We start from the raw sequence: 15915 nt of genomic DNA, 5'->3' as shown, positions 1-15915 counted from the left end.
CATTTTGAATATAAAACTAATTACTGCAAATGATTTTCTTTTTCAATTTTTATAAAATGATATTTTTTTACATAATATCCAATTTAATAAATTATTAAAAATTTAAATTTAAATTATTTTATAAATTTAACTAAATATTTCTTTAAATTTAAATATGAGTCTTATTAACCAATATTTTTGAGATAATCAGTTAAGAGATTAATAAATAAGTTTTTTTTATTATTAAAAATTACATCGAAAACATATTATAATTAATATAAACTGTATCAGTTATATTTTAATAATATTTTTTATTTATTTCCTTAACTTGTACCTTTAAAATATTAAATAACATTTGTTCTTAGATATTTATAATGAAGTGACCAGTTTCATTAAATTTCTTTTGTACCCAGCATTAATGACTATCTAATATAGTATTTTGCAGATGAATAAATAAGTTTAAGAGTAAACTGTGATGATTAACCGAATTTACGGCTTTATTAATATTAGCAATTAAATTCGATTTTAACTAATTTTATTAAAAAATTAAAAAAATTGTAAAATATCTTCTATTTTAAAATTCCTAAAATTAGTCTAAGACTGATTGTCAAAAGCGCCAAATTGAATTGAAGAGTGGGTTACATAATTAGATTTGATTTGCACATTCCGACATTAATAAATAATATTATTACAGAGTGAGAGGGTATGTCTTGAGCTGGAAGCTTCGCTTTTGGGTCTCCGTCTCTCAGATCTCTCTTCCATTTTTAGGGTTTTCACTTTCTCGCTTCTTCCTCTGCTCCGATCTTCAACCGCCTTCGCCAATCAACTGGTAATAATTCTCGATTTCTATCTATCTATTCAAGTTTAATTTTAAGCTGCTTCGTTTATCATCGTGCTATTCGCAATTCTATGTTTCGTTGATTTCCAACAACGCAATTGATTTTTCATGTTGTCTTGTTTTCTTCTGTTCTGCAATTAGATATTACTAGGGCTTTGGAGTGGATTGGCTTTGAGATTGCATAGAGTTGTTTAGGATTAAGGAATCTCAATGGATAAGGACAAATCTGTGGGTCATGGTGGAGGTTTGCCACCTCCATCGGGACGTTATTCAGGTTACTCTCCCACTGGAAGCGCCTTCAATGTGAAATCTGAACCGTCGTCGTCGTTACCTTATCTGCCATTGGCTCCGGGAACCAGTTCCGACTCTACTCATTTTGGGCATGGAATGTCCTCGGATTCTAGTGGCTTTAGTCATGATATTAGCAGAATGCCTGATAATCCCCCAAGGAATAGAGGTCATAGGCGTGCTCATTCTGAGATTCTCACCCTACCTGATGATATTAGTTTTGACAGTGACCTTGGTGTTGTTGGGGGTGCTGATGGGCCTTCGTTCTCTGATGATGCTGAGGAAGACTTGCTGTCGATGTACCTTGATATGGATAAATTCAATTCGTCATCAGCTACATCCACGTTTCAAATGGGCGAGCCGTCTAATTGTGCAGCAGCGTCGGCCACGGCACAATCAGTGGGAGTGCCCACCTCTTCTGCAGAAAACATTGTTATTGGTGCTAATGAAAGGCCCAGAGTAAGACACCAGCATAGTCAATCGATGGATGGGTCAACAACCATCAAACCTGAGATGCTGGTCTCAGGCTCAGAAGACGCGTCTGCAGCTGATTCTAAAAAAGCAATGTCAGCTGCCAAACTTGCTGAGCTTGCCTTAATTGACCCCAAACGTGCAAAAAGGTATTGTTCTGGACAGGTCCTTTTTGTTTTCTGATTATCTCTTTTTCTTTGTTTTGTGATTTCATGGTGCATTATTTCTCATCATAATTTAGGTAATGTATAGCTTACAAACATGCTTTTAGCATAATGATTCTCAAATCCTTGCATAGATGTTAGCCTCATTTCTTTTTAATACTATAATTTTCTTTTAGAAAATATCTTAGAATTGGAATTACAGATTAATTCTTCAAGATATGTTTATAATAAGAAAGTGCCTTTCTGATGAATTTCAGAAACTTGAGCCACGAGAAAGAAGACCATGTTGTAAAAAAAAAAAAAAAAAAACTAATATAGTGTTGTACTGTTAGGTTTTACAATCCTTTGTGATATTTATGTGCATTTGATTTTGATACATTACATTATGTACTGAGTTAAGCTTACAAGATATGAATTCTCTTTGAGAAAAATATACATGACATAGTTTGTGGGCACAATTGAACTCAATATATCAAAGGAAATAGTTAAAGGTTGGAAGGCTTAAAATTGTAAGTTTATTAAAATATACCAAAAGAAAAAATGTTGATATATTGTTGGCCATATCTCTAAGTGGTTATACAGTAACATTGTTTTGGAACTACTGGTGTAGTTTGTTACTTTGTAAAAATGTGTTTTGGATCATGATTACTCTATTCAAACCATCCCATTTTGTCCACACCACTGCAATCCCCTGTAGGGGCAAAGATGCACACTCTATCCGTCTTTCTTTGTAAATTAACAGGCCAACTTGTCTGTGTATGACATCCCCTGGACCTATTTTCTTTTATCTCCTACAATTGAATAGTGGATGGTGCACGGACTATTTTTTGTTTCTCTCTTTTTTTGTTTGGGTTGAGAGAAAGAAATGTTCCGCAATGACAAAACACTGATTTTAATTGTGGGTAACAGGATATGGGCAAATAGGCAGTCTGCTGCGAGGTCAAAAGAGAGGAAGATGCGATACATTGCTGAGCTTGAAAGGAAGGTGCAGACTTTGCAAACGGAAGCAACATCTTTATCTGCACAATTAACACTCTTGCAGGTATTTGGACTACTGTGTTACCCACATCACTTTATGATTGAAAAATTAATCGGATTATTATAATTAACACATTTTGGGCTATAATGAGCAGAGAGATACAAACGGATTGAATTCTGAGAACAGTGAACTGAAGCTGCGATTGCAAACCATGGAACAACAAGTTCACTTGCAAGATGGTAAGATCATGTCATTAAATGTTTCTGAAGCTAATGCGCTACCGCTTCCATTGCTTGTCTTTTATAGTTTCTATCTTTTAAAATATCTTCATTGCAGACCATTTTAAGCCACATGATTTTTGAAAATATCTTTTTTGGCACCATTTTAAATCATTTCCGTCTTGCTTGCAACTTATGTTTTGATGTCACATTAGTTGGCATTTGCCAATGGATAAATACATATTTCTGACAAAAAAAAAGTGCATGTTTTGTGTAAAGCTGGTTGCCAAATTTTGTTGAGTTGTTTCCTGGATGGTTAAAGGTGTATTGCTTTCTCTTGCCGGAAATTTGAGTTTCATGATTTTTATTTAAATATGTAAGTTTGAGCATATGGAAGGTGGACAGTTCATCTTGATCTTGGTATTTCTAATATTTTGAGAATTAATTGAATTTTGTCATTGTAGCGTTAAACGATGCATTAAAAGAGGAAATTCAGCATTTGAAATTACTGACCGGGCAAGCTATGCCACCTAATGGAGGACCTATGATGAACTTTGCTTCTTTTGGAGGGGGGCAGCAATTCTATCCCAGTAATCATGCCATGCACACCCTTTTAGCTGCACAACAGTTTCAACAGCTCCAAATTCATCCTCAGAAGCAGCAGCAGCATCAATTTCAGCAGCTTCAGCAACAACAAATGTTGCAGCAGCAACAGCAACAGCAGCAGCAGCAGCAGGAACAACAGCACCAACAGTCAAGTGACTTGAAAATGAGAGCAGCCACACCTACTCCATGCCCCAAAGACAATGCTTCATCAGATGTAAATCCTTCAGGGGCCAAGGATTGTTGAGATTAGAGACTTTATTTTATTTTGTACCGCATCTTAGATTTGGCCATGTATTTTGTATTAGCGTGTTTAGGTTATGGTTATGTTATATTTTTTCATTCTTAAACAGTGCAAATCATCCTAGTTAGAGATTAAAAATAATGCGTTTGCATCTTTGCTATGTAGAATACTAAAATTCTTTGTCACCTTAGTTAATTGGCTATGGATACCCGGGGGTAGGTTCTTGTGTGTTTAGTCTGCCATCAATTGCTTTTGCCTACAATTACATCTAAATAGGCACCTTTCGGCTGTTGAGAAAGTTGATTCATGTTTCCTAGTGGAATTGCTTGTCCTTTTACAAACAAGCATGACACAGGCGCACTCCCGAAAGAGGATACAGATCTTTCGTTTAAGCGACTTTTTTATTTTTTTCACTTAAGCATGGAACCATCCGTATAAGCAAATAATTGTTAATGGGTGAATCAGGCAAAGGAGAGTTCAAGAGATGCAACAGGAGTTTGGTGATCGCAGTGGTGAGGCCCACGTTATGGTTGAGGAATTTGCAGGGCATTTTGGGAAGGGAGCAATGTAGGTGTGGGGTGCGAGAGTTTGAACCTTTGGGCCAAGGAGAGGAGGGTCAGCAGGGTGGATTTGAGGAATGGTGAGGGAATCTAGGTGAATTTGAAGGGAAGGTTCTCGCTGAATTTGAAAAAGGAAGTGGGGTGGTGTTTTTCTGGGTCTTGCTTTCGCTTAAATGAATGGTTCCGCGCTTGAGCAAAAAACAAAATCTTTTAAACAAGAGACTGTATCCCCTAAAGAAGCTGCTGATGTTCATTAGAAGCTCCATTTCTAGCTTCTCCGTTAAGAAGCTCATATCAATTGTTTATCCTGCCTTTGGGATAACATTTTTCAACCAATGAACTTATGTTGACTTAATTTCTTTTTCTAACTTGTAGTTTTAACCTTTATTTTAAAATATTTTAAATTATCGTTAATTACATTTGACATTATTCTCACCGTAATTTTTCAAAAAATCGTAAACATTTTTCGCTGTCATGTGACTATCTTTATGACACCTAGTCATTCAACCTAAATGTACATTAGAAAATCATTAAATAATATTAAATGTAATTGATAAATAAATTATGATAATGAACCATTTTACAAAGATATAAATTAAAATAAACATAATAAAAGAGCAACTGTAATAATATATTCACACTTGACTGTTAAAAGGAATATGCTAGTAATTTATACCTCTTATTGGGGTGAAAATCAATGTTTCTATTTCTTTAACATAAATTTAAGGATGTTGATGTATTAACAAAACATAATTGAGTTTACTAATTTTTAGGACGTCTAAAACACTATTTTTGAAATAGCTGCCAAGTGAAAAACGTAACGTTTGTTGACTGTATGACGAGTAATCTCCAATATATTTTATTTCAACCAAAAAGCATTTCCAATATAATTTTCCCCTTTTTGTGTTTGTGGGCGTAGTGGGGGGTTCGGTGGCTAAGAAAGTATAGGGGCAACGGATAATAATACAAACGCTGCAATGTATCAACATCAAAGATGTCAATTCTGACTACTTTCTGGATCTACATGACTGAGTATCCGGGACCTCCACCCCCTTCAGGCACTGTCCACTCAATGTTTTGCTTTGGATCTTTGATATCACAAGCCTGAATATCATAATAACAAAATGTATTAAACAATGTAGGATACAAAAAAAATGTATAAAAAAATTACCTTGCAATGTAAGCAGTTTTGTGCATTAATTTGCAACTTCGGTTGATTCTGCTCATCTGCAACATACCTATATTTGAGAAAGACATAAAAAATAAATAAATCAAGGAATGATTCAAAAACAGAAAATCCTTTCAGAAACCAAGCTGCAGAAAGTAGGCATTACTCATATACTCGTGCAGGACAATATCGCGATTCAGGTGCAGCATACACTGGTAAATTTACAAGTTCAGGAATCTTTGGGTCTCTCAAACGAAGATGAGGAGGTTGATCATGCTCATGATTTGTATTGCTCCTGTGAAGAAACTAAATATAAATGCCTATAAAGCAAGGATATGAGCTGCAAACTATGTCGAATAATAAATCAACAATTTCCATCATTATTTATCAAAGTCCTAAACAGAAAAGCTGACACAAACTACTACTACATAAATTAGTAAACATTGATTTTACTCTTCATTCACAATAAATTCACATAAAATGAAGTGCCATCTTATATAACTAAATGTGGTTCTTACACAGTGAAACTTTCCATAATGCATACTCAGTTTATCCTCTAATTGGATAATATTCTTCTAATAGAACATGTCATTCTACCACTTACCCTAAAGGAGAGACCCACAAAGGCAATTCTTATGACAAAAAAATTAACATGGCTCCTAAAAGCTATCATTTTCGTATCTGTGCAGGATGAAGTGGATGAAGAAACATAAACTGTATTATATTTATGAGAAACAGAGACAATATTATGTCAGATTATTTGGGAAATAACAGTTTGTTGGTCTTTACCTACAAAATTAGGATGTATTTGGATTTCAGTTTGAGTACTCTCCTCTTATCTCAATCTTTCCTCCACCACCTGTCTATGCTCACTGAGCAATTGCTCTCTCTTTTCGTTCACTTTTTCTAATCATGCAACACTTTTTCGAACCATGCAACTTTATGCCTATTTTAAAACCTAAATCTTAGACAACCTTGCTCCCCCTACCCTGGTTTAATTCCCCATAAAAAATGATCACTCGTCTCAACTCTCAACAGTAAGCAACAGGAGGGAATTAATGTTCCAAAACCTGTGCAGAGAGGTAGGTACATCAAATGACAAGACACCATCAGCCTTTGGATAGTGAATTGGAGAATGCAACTGTGCAGCCTGCATAAAATGACCACAAAAAAAATTTTTAAAAAAATGCACCGACATTCAAAAGGCTATATATTGTTATTATTGGAGAACAAACAAGAAAAACATATCAAATAAGCAAATCTCACAAAACTCAGCATACTCAATAAAGAAATGCTTCTAAAATAGCCTTTATGATGGAACCAACAAAAATGCTTTATGCCATATATATATACATATATAATGACATTCTTCTCCAACCATTGGTAACAAATAATAGCATACATTGCTCACTACCAAAGAACCCTGCCCTCTTTATTCCATCCAGCATATATCTATAATGACAAATTAACAATCTTACTCTTGATATCTTATTAGTAATTTCTTTGTTTTCCATGTCAAGCCTATTTGCATTGAACATGTGCCCTCAAGGTGAAACAAGATGAAAACAAAATAATCCATAAAAAATTAGATGCACATAAATAAATTATTTAAATAATAATTATTCCAGGGATAAACAGAGTAGAAGACCCTGGGGGAGCCGCAAGAATAAAATGTTAAAAGAAACATTGGGAAAATATCCCTCATTATTTGAAGATTTAAATATCATAAATTGCATTACAATTACTTTTTCCACAGAAACGAAAGTAAACCTACACTTTTTGTGTGGATGTGTGTGTGCGTGTCACTTAATTTCTTGAATATTTCTTACATTTGTAGCTTCATGATCAGGTTTACCATGCTTCAAGGTAAATGGGTGTCTCCCCTTGAGTATGTAACTGATAGGAATAGCACAAGGTAAGTGAAGTCTCAAGACAAGAAAGGAATTACAGGAAAAACTAGTCTCCTGTGTTTGAATGATGAAGATAGAACCCATGAGAAAAGTTAGATCTTACTGTTCCAGACCACTTAAGGCCATTCCTGGGATAAGTCCATATTCAAAGGCCTACAATAAAAGATATTATGATATAACAATTAGGCAAGCTAAAATATATCATATTTTTCCACTTCAATAAATGAATCAGGAAAAGTATGGGGGTTATCTGATCGAACGATATCTAGTCATTAATATCATGCTTTTGTCCTGCATGCAAAATTCTAACATGTAATTTGCCAGATCAAGCTGCCCATATGTTTAATAAAAATAAGACCTATAAATTTATTCCAGTAAGATTGGCGGTTTATGTTTTAATTAGCCATGCCACCTATTGCAACCTTACATTTCTGACAATATAACTTATTCTAAAGTTAGCAAACTGATATATAGTATTGAGATTCGATGGCCTGTCAGTTTAAGGTTTCAAAATGGAAGGAAAAATCACCAGAAAATAAAAAATTAGTTATTCTACAAGTAACAGAGAGGAAAAAAAAATTGGCAATAAATTGCTTCACTAACTGGTCTATAGTTCCGAGATTTATATAGTTCTTCCCAAATCCATGAATTCCTCAAAGCATCCCAATACAAATCCATATCTAGACCTTCATTAAGTGCACCAAATGCAACTTCAGCTGCAAGCATTCCTACAAAAGAAATATTAAGTATATGTGATAGTAATTTTGAAATGTTACTATTTGCATATCACATGGAGATATCACAACTTTGTATGTCCAACTATGGTTAAGAGTAAATTCATGGGTTGACTTAACAAGCGAAACAGCTGAGATGTCAAATGCTAATGAATGTAAAAAGTGATTATATATATTAATATGGGAGGTCCGGAACACTGTAATTTGAAACTATATTTACCAAAGCAATATGATGAAAAATCAACAGAGTGATACGGAGTAAGCCTCTACCTGATTTCATTGCTGTGTGAGTTCCCTTTATTTTAGGCACATTCATGAAGCCAGCTGAACATCCAATAATTGCTCCTCCAGGAAAAACTGGATATGGGATAGACTGAAATTTAACTAGAATCACATTTGTATTTGTATAATGTGTAATGAGTAAGGAAATAATACACCTTAGCAAATAATAGGCAATCAAATGATTAGTAGGATAACAAACAACAGATCTAGCCTCCCTTCTATAAAAACTAGCTCTTCAAGGATATGATTTCTCTATCAACAACAAAGACAACAACCAACCTTACATGAAGCATAACCATTCCAAAAAGAAAGCTGTTGGTATCAGACACAACGCAACATTTCAAAAGTACTTGGACTTGGACAATTAAAATTTTTCTGCATTGTAATGTTCATGACTGTTTTTTAGTGTTTATGCTTTGAAGTCCATGGATTTTTCCAATCTTAAATTCATAATGACCCACTAAATACCACAAAATTAGACATTAGAAATCTTTGAAGTTAGAAGGTATTCATTAAAAGCACTTCATTTTTGCAATAAACCTATAACACAACACCTTAAGATGAGACTGGCAATTTGTGGGACATAAAGAGAATTTTCTCTGCATTCTTTCATTCTCCCCTTGATTGCAGACAAGAAAAAGAATTATTATTGTTAATATACCTGAAAACCGCCTTCATTTAAAGTGCGAGCTCCATACTGGATAACAGTTCCACCTTCCAGAAATGGTTTGATTGCAGGATGATGCTTAAGTTTCTGATGAGCCAAGAGAGACACAAGGGAGAGGAAAAAGAAGGAACAAAGAAGATATGGAACAAGAGGAGGGATCAGGAATTCAGAATATTAGTACTTAAACAGATTTTAGATTAACACAACCAACCAGCAAAAGTTTTACAAAATGAACCAAACATAATTGATGAATTAGGCAAGTTAAATACTCATTTTTAATTCATATGAATTGGATAAATATGCATGTATATTAGAAAATAGACACATCTATTGCAAACAAGGATAGGAAAACCAACTGAAGAAATATAGGAAGTGGCGTGGCAGGTTAAACACACATACTGTTCCAGTGTTCAGTGGGAGGAACAAGGTGTACCTTAAAAACTCAGATAGACATCATCCAACAATTTCATACATATCAATTGCATAAATACAGATGCATCCAAGGAAACACATACACCAACATCACAGAAAGATGGAAAAACCAACTTAGACGAAATATCACAAATCCAGGAATTATGCATATATTAGAAAAGTCACACCTTATGCGAAAATGGAAAAATCACCTCAGAAGAAATGTATAAATGACTTGTCATATTATATGACACTTAACTGCCGGGGAAGGGAGGAGGGGAGGAGGGGGGGAGGGGAGAAGGAGAAAATGTTCTGTTTGTTTGGCAGTTCTGAAAACACTTGCCCTTTCCTTTTTTGTTTCCACATTCAAAAAATACCAAGCAAGATCTAAACCAAAGAACTTACAATTGACAGGTGACAGGAACAATTTTTAAATATGTACTTTAAACATATCATAAGAAAAAGAAAATTTACCTGGAATTCCTCAAAAGGATTCATGAAAGGGTTCTGATAGTTCAAGGCAACCACAAGGCCTATAGATATCTGTCACAATGGTAAATGGAACTCTTGAAATGAAGAATATATTGGTCAGCAAAAGTTAATGAAAAAACTAGTGAGAAAAGTTGAACTTGTATAGTTCAGTCAAAGTCTGCCAAAATTAATGCATGTGATGAGTCAATAACTTGATATGAGATGATACCAGGTATGAAAAGAAAACCATGAAGAAGTGATAAATGAGTTCATCAAATTGAAACATATCAATAAGTTCCACAGTGGTTTTATGCATCTTCCAGGAATGAGCAATCATTTAGTAGTGAGATTGAATTCAAATATAAAAATGTGCAAGTAAATGGATTAAAACAAGTTGGAGAACATCAGTGAGGTTAGTTTTGTGCTAAATTTGTATTTATGTAGCATTTATTTCAGATGTGAAGCACAGAATAAAGCTTGCAATAAAACAACATTCATCATATAGGGTAGGCAACTAACTCACTCTGCCAACTGGAACTATATTATTATAAAATTTCAAAACCAAGATCCAAAAATTTGAAGTCAGCTGAAAACTATCGTTTACTCTCCCAACTGGAACTATATCATTATAAAATTTCCAAGTGAACAAAGATCCAAAAATTGAAAGTCAGCCAAAAAATGTGTGCAGTCATACATGTACCTTTTTCCTTAAATTTTATTTCAAATGGCAAGCAAGAAAGATCAATATTAGCTATTGCAACTAAAAATCCACATGCAGAGGCAGCATATAGAGTAAAAAACAGTGATTAATAAAACAATATATATATATACAATAAAATTTGAACTCATAATCAGTTTATACGAATTCCATTTGTTCTCTCTTTTGTAAGGTTGTACAAGTCCAGTCCAAAATGGACACAAATTCCAAAACACTTGAAGGGTGGAAGAAACCTGTTTATCTTTCATGTGATACAGAAAAGATCCTCCATATGTTTTTCGATCCAAGGGCCATCCCAACGTGTGGATTATTGCACCAGGTTGGTGCTTTTCCTCATCAATTTCCCAAACCTAAGAGTATTATGTTACATAAACTAAGTGATAGTGACCAAAAAAGTTAAAAGAAAACATCCAAAATCTTCAGTTATTAGCACAATCATCAATAAAAAAATCTTGTATACACTGACTGAATAATTATGCACAATCGTGACAAACTGCAGTGTTTTAGGAAAAAATGAAGATGAAAAAAATAAAATTGAAAAATTTTGTTAGGACCCACGAATTATGATACCTCTTTAATTCCCAAAGCATATGTCTGATGTTCTGCACCTCCTTTCTCCCTTAGGTTATACTTTTTCATTATTTTCTGCAAGAAAAACAGGTATCAGGGTTGGAGGCCTTGCAATCAAAACATTAATTGACAGGAAAACCTTGAAGCTGTTCAATCCTAAAATTTGATTTTCAAACCTCTGATATTGATCCTCGACATCCCTCAGCCAAAAGTGTTATGCGACCTACATGTGATTCAATATTTATAAAGTTATATAAAGTTAACAACTAAGCCTTAGAAAGATTTGAATAACTATATGCAAAGACATAAATTTATTTCATTAGTTTTTACAAATATATGTATGATACACAGCTTATAAGGGACGCATAGAATTGAACAAGTTCAGCATGTCCTGACACGTCAATAAAAGTTTGCTACCTGAATTCTCAAAATGATCACATTATAACAAATATTTGGACAACCAACCATTGATCCAAATAGTAGTCAAGTTCAGCATTAAATAGGACAATGCATATAAACCTACAACAATAACAACTAAGCCTTATCCCATTAGGTCAATGCACATAAACATATGTACAAGAAAAAGAAACACGTAAAACAAAACCTTTGACCTCGACACCACGTTGAAAATTCTCCTTCTTTGAACCATCTTTTGAAATTCCCATATCATTAGTTCCAATACCAATAACTTTTTCATTTGCATCATACAATATCTGGCCAGGAAAAATCATCCATAAACAACTATTTTTAGGGAAAAAAAAGCATTCAAGAGAAAGCAGAAACACCTCACTAGCAGCAAATCCTGGGTATATTTCCACTCCTAACTCTTCAGCTTTTGTTCCCAACCAACGTACTAACTGACTTAGACTGTAACCAATAGTCCAAAATAAGAAGCTTTTCAAAGTGGAAAAAATATGTATGAAGAAAAAGCATAGAAAAATAAACACGGAACTGAACATGCATCTTATCATGGGAGAAAAAGTATCTTCGTATGTTCAATTTTGCATCAACTAGCAAGAATGTGACAGAAAATTTTAAAAATTAGAAATATCTTCAGTGATTAGAACTTCAAGTCATCAAAGACAGATCACAAATTGTATTTCTGGTATATTCTCCATGTTAAAATTTAAATTTGCAACCTTATCCGAGTACAGTCTCCAGAAGTTTTGATTTCCATGGGCACAGACCAACCGATCGATGAAAATTTAAAATAATGCTTTTACTGGGAACAAAACATTATAACGCTTGAAACCAAAAACAGCAATTTCCAAGGGGAAAATAAAATCAGAGTTTCAGAAAAGAAGATTAAGCAGTCAATGATGCAAAAATCAAAACTGAATATGTAAGAAATTCAAGGCCCAATAGATATGGAAAGGACAAACAACTGATTCAGCAGAAAGCATAATTTGTTAAGTTAAAATTATACCCTCTGGCCATATGAAATGAAAACAATTTATCATAGAAACCTTATTACATAGTTGCCTCTGTTGTTAAAAGGACATGGAAGCGAAATTGCGCGATTCTTGGTCAGAAACCAAAACTTGTCAGAAGAAACAGGAGTGTTAATCGGAGCCTGCAAATAAAAAATAAATCCTCAAAGCGAATTATGAATTAAACGCACTTGAAATCACTTCGTAACGGAATCGGACATAGAAAAACAAACAGAACGCACCTCTTGCTCCTTCCACTGTGGGAGAAGCTCATCCAATGCGCGAGGTTCAAACACGTTTCCAGAAAGAATGTGAGCACCTAACCACAACAACACGGAACAATCAAAGACAATCGCTGCTAGCATTTGTATCAATTAGTTAATATTCAATTCAACCAAAAGAGAAACAAGTAAGTTCACGTAACATACCAACTTCAGCACCTTTCTCGAGGACACACACGGAGAGGTCGGCGTTTTTTTGGTTACACATTTGCTTCAACTGAATCGCCGCCGATAAGCCGGCGGGTCCTGCTCCGACGATAACGACGTCGTACTCGATGGAGTCCCTATCCGAGGCGGTGCAGAAGCTCCGAGAAGCCGGAACCCTAGAATTGGCAGGTGTGGATCCAGGAGGCTTAGAGAATGAGTAAGCAGCTTGAGCATATGGATTCGTGCGGCGAGAAAAAAAATAATAAGAATCAGTGGGAAGGTAGAGATTGGTAACGTTGTTGTGAACGAATTGGGAGGTAGTGAAAGTAGGAGGAAGAACACGATTGCCACTGATGATGGATTTTGATTTTGATTTGGATTTGGATTTGGACAAGATAGAGCGAAACTTTAGCATCGTGCACATTTATTCACTGCTACCAATGTTTTATACAATTCAACTTTTCGTTCCAATTTCAAAGACAGAGTCGAGAAGTGACCAGTGATCGCTTATAAGTAACACGTTGCACCTGACGTGTCCAGTTTATCACTTTTTATCCAGTTTTGATTAATTGATATTCCCAACAAAGTTGTAATTCTGATTTTTATTCGGTTCCAATTTTCCATCCAACATTAATTAATTAATCCATTCTTTTAGCGTGTCATAAAATAATAAATATTAACTAATGTCTTAGAAATATTAATTAAAAGTAAATAATTTGTATCTAAAAATATAATTAATAAATATATTTACATAAATTTTAACGTAATTCAACCTGTTTTTAATATATATTTTTAAATTTCTTAAATAATACTTTTAATACATCGATCAGTAAAACTCAAATTTTAATGATTAACTTAAGAACATGGCTAATTACACATGCAGGCAAAGTCTAACTTATTGATTATGATTATGAATATATTGTTACACACGGAGAGTAGGAGGCGGGTTATGCAATAATATTGGACGGTTTAATTTAATAGAAATCCTAATCCTAAGTACATTTGACTATATCTATAGGCTGAGAAACGAATGCGTAGAGGGGATATAATAAAGGTATAGTAATATAATTAAGGGTAAGGTAAGGTGGCAATGTGGTTATGAGCGACAGTTCCAATCCAAAGCTTGCCCTTTTCCTCTTTGACTTCACTGACGAGCTTCATGACCTGACCTTGTCGATCTTCAAGAACTTCCAAAATGTCTCCATTGTGATCAAGAAGTGAAATCACAGTGTACATTTTCATGCCCATCACTCTGGCCAACAAGCTCATCCTTATGGGCAAACGGAAGTAAATATTCCTCAACCATGGATGATGACTAAGAACCTCTTGTGCTGGAGTGCGACAACAATCTATTGCTACCCAGAATTCCCCTTTTCCGTTCATTCTTACGTTGTCTGGAAACCCCGGCAAGTCAGCTACAAGTTCCACGCTTCCACTTTTAGGACCCTCTATCCAAAGCTTCATTAGCCTGTGTCATTATGCCATTTAGGAATCAGTGCATGCGTTACATTATTAATTGAGAATCACTCATATTATAAGAGAATGTGTGTCTGTTTACATTCATCTTTCATATATATATACACACTTGAAATCAACCATTATTTATCTTACATTTCATTTTCAAATTATCATTATTTTTTAGCTTGGACAGTAATTAACCTGCAGTTGGTGGTTTCGGTGAAGACAAGGAAGGATTGGTCTAGAGAAAATTGCACTCCATTAGGAAAAGCAAGGCCATCCAATACAACATGGGTTGTTTTAGTTGGAGGATCGTATCTGAGAAGCCTACCAGTAGCTTCTCCTTCCAATAATATAAAAAAGTGCGCACTGCAAACAAGTACCTTAAATCCATTAAAAACAATAAGGAGAGTGCATTGATTAATGTATATGCTGAATATATATATATATTTAGTGTATGGTCGAATGGTACTTACACCCTGTTGTATCTTTTGCTGGTGTCTGTGAAGAAGATGGATCCGTTCTTGTGAATGTCAAGGTCATTTGCGAAGAGAATGGGCTTTCCTTCAACATGGGTTGCTAATGGTGTAGCGAGTCCCCCATTTGGTCCAACCACGAGAAGGCCATAGTATGCGTCGGCTATGTATAGATCTCCACTCTCTTTGTCAAATCTTAGCCCAAGGGGACGCCCACATGTTTTCTCATGCTTCCATTGCTTGGCGGTGGTCGAATCATTGCCCCTAAAGCAAAGCTTCTCCGTCCTTTAAATTGAGACACAAAAATACCCAAGTACAAATATAATTAGCATGAAACATGATTAATATTACACATACATAGAATAATAATGTTAGCTGTATAGCATGTGAATTTGGAGAGTTTATATAATTTTTGTGGGTCAAAGAATAATATAAAGTAAGCTTTTGGTGATAGTCACCAATTAGATGTGACAACTGCAAATGTTTCCCAACCAAGTTCCTCCCCCATCCATCGAACAACACGACCATCGGCTAAACCAGTGTAAGGGCCACGACCCATGTTATCGAACTCTAGTGACTCTGGTCCAAAGACTTGATTCTTGAATTCTGATTTCCCATAAAGTCCTAATCTGCTTATGTTGTCCCTAGGCCAACTCTTCATGACTTCATGGTATGGTGCAATGTCATGCTTCACGGGTCTGAATTCATGGTCCGCTACAGGACCCAGATGAAAAGGGTCCATCATAACAAGACCCAAAACCAGAACAAGAGCAAGGATAAAAGGGTGTTGGAGAAAGGTTTCATCTTTCAGTAGTAATTTTCTCTTCTCCATGCATGGAACGTTGTAT

At 34.8% G+C, this 15915-nt stretch overlaps 3 protein-coding genes across 5 annotated transcripts; 1 reads left to right on the top strand and 2 right to left on the bottom strand.

Moving 5' to 3' along the window:
• Positions 1–596: 596 nt before the first annotated feature.
• On the top strand, positions 597–4695 carry LOC113854709 (probable transcription factor PosF21). The gene is made up of 5 exons (XM_027485880.1): positions 597–808; positions 959–1725; positions 2650–2782; positions 2874–2958; positions 3402–4695. The coding sequence occupies exons 2-5, from the start codon at positions 1028–1030 to the stop codon at positions 3785–3787; spliced, it is 1302 nt and encodes a 433-aa protein (XP_027341681.1). The 5' UTR covers positions 597–808; positions 959–1027; the 3' UTR covers positions 3788–4695.
• A 593-nt stretch (positions 4696–5288) lies between these two features.
• On the bottom strand, positions 5289–13590 carry LOC113854751 (electron transfer flavoprotein-ubiquinone oxidoreductase, mitochondrial). Of its 3 annotated transcripts, XM_027485945.1 has the most exons (20): positions 13485–13548; positions 13134–13358; positions 12948–13024; positions 12742–12848; positions 12061–12142; positions 11880–11988; positions 11452–11498; positions 11276–11350; positions 10939–11055; positions 9991–10059; positions 9100–9228; positions 8427–8529; positions 8026–8150; positions 7526–7575; positions 7342–7408; positions 6583–6662; positions 5679–5807; positions 5516–5582; positions 5356–5448; positions 5289–5321 (listed from the first exon to the last, which is right to left on the bottom strand). In XM_027485945.1, exons 1-19 carry the CDS (start codon positions 13546–13548, stop codon positions 5365–5367), a joined length of 1806 nt encoding a protein of 601 aa, XP_027341746.1. In that variant the 3' UTR covers positions 5289–5321; positions 5356–5364. The 3 variants fall into 3 exon arrangements, 2 of the variants coding, with proteins under 2 accessions (XP_027341746.1, XP_027341745.1); XM_027485944.1 differs by having other exon boundaries at positions 9100–9192; positions 13134–13590; XR_003502791.1 differs by lacking the exons at positions 5289–5321; positions 5356–5448; positions 6583–6662 and having other exon boundaries at positions 5525–5582; positions 9100–9192; positions 13134–13590.
• Positions 13591–14201: 611 nt separating this feature from the next.
• Positions 14202–15899, bottom strand: LOC113856594 (protein STRICTOSIDINE SYNTHASE-LIKE 13). The gene is made up of 4 exons (XM_027488474.1): positions 15526–15899; positions 15068–15352; positions 14793–14960; positions 14202–14601 (listed from the first exon to the last, which is right to left on the bottom strand). Exons 1-4 carry the CDS (start codon positions 15897–15899, stop codon positions 14202–14204), a joined length of 1227 nt encoding a protein of 408 aa, XP_027344275.1.
• Positions 15900–15915: the final 16 nt, after the last annotated feature.

Source organism: Abrus precatorius, unplaced genomic scaffold (genome assembly GCF_003935025.1).
Source record: "Abrus precatorius isolate BTA unplaced genomic scaffold, Abrus_2018 Scaffold11, whole genome shotgun sequence".
Taxonomy (NCBI): domain Eukaryota; kingdom Viridiplantae; phylum Streptophyta; class Magnoliopsida; order Fabales; family Fabaceae; genus Abrus; species Abrus precatorius.
This window is presented reverse-complemented; position numbering and strand designations above follow the sequence as displayed.

Coding starts and splice junctions, on each gene's coding strand:
- LOC113854709 (XM_027485880.1), top strand. CDS start 1,028: ATGGATAAGGACAAATCTGTGGGTCATGGTGGAGGTTTGCCACCTCCA. Junction 1,726..2,649: donor GACCCCAAACGTGCAAAAAG/GTATTGTTCTGG, acceptor TGTGGGTAACAG/GATATGGGCAAATAGGCAGT. Junction 2,959..3,401: donor ACAAGTTCACTTGCAAGATG/GTAAGATCATGT, acceptor TTGTCATTGTAG/CGTTAAACGATGCATTAAAA.
- LOC113854751 (XM_027485944.1), bottom strand. CDS start 13,557: ATGTGCACGATGCTAAAGTTTCGCTCTATCTTGTCCAAATCCAAATCC. Junction 11,499..11,879: donor ACGTGGTGTCGAGGTCAAAG/GTTTTGTTTTAC, acceptor AATCACATGTAG/GTCGCATAACACTTTTGGCT. Junction 8,151..8,426: donor TCACACAGCAATGAAATCAG/GTAGAGGCTTAC, acceptor TTTCTTTTGTAG/GAATGCTTGCAGCTGAAGTT.
- LOC113856594 (XM_027488474.1), bottom strand. CDS start 15,899: ATGGAGAAGAGAAAATTACTACTGAAAGATGAAACCTTTCTCCAACAC. Junction 15,353..15,525: donor GCAGTTGTCACATCTAATTG/GTGACTATCACC, acceptor CTCAATTTAAAG/GACGGAGAAGCTTTGCTTTA. Junction 14,961..15,067: donor AGCAAAAGATACAACAGGGT/GTAAGTACCATT, acceptor ACTTGTTTGCAG/TGCGCACTTTTTTATATTAT.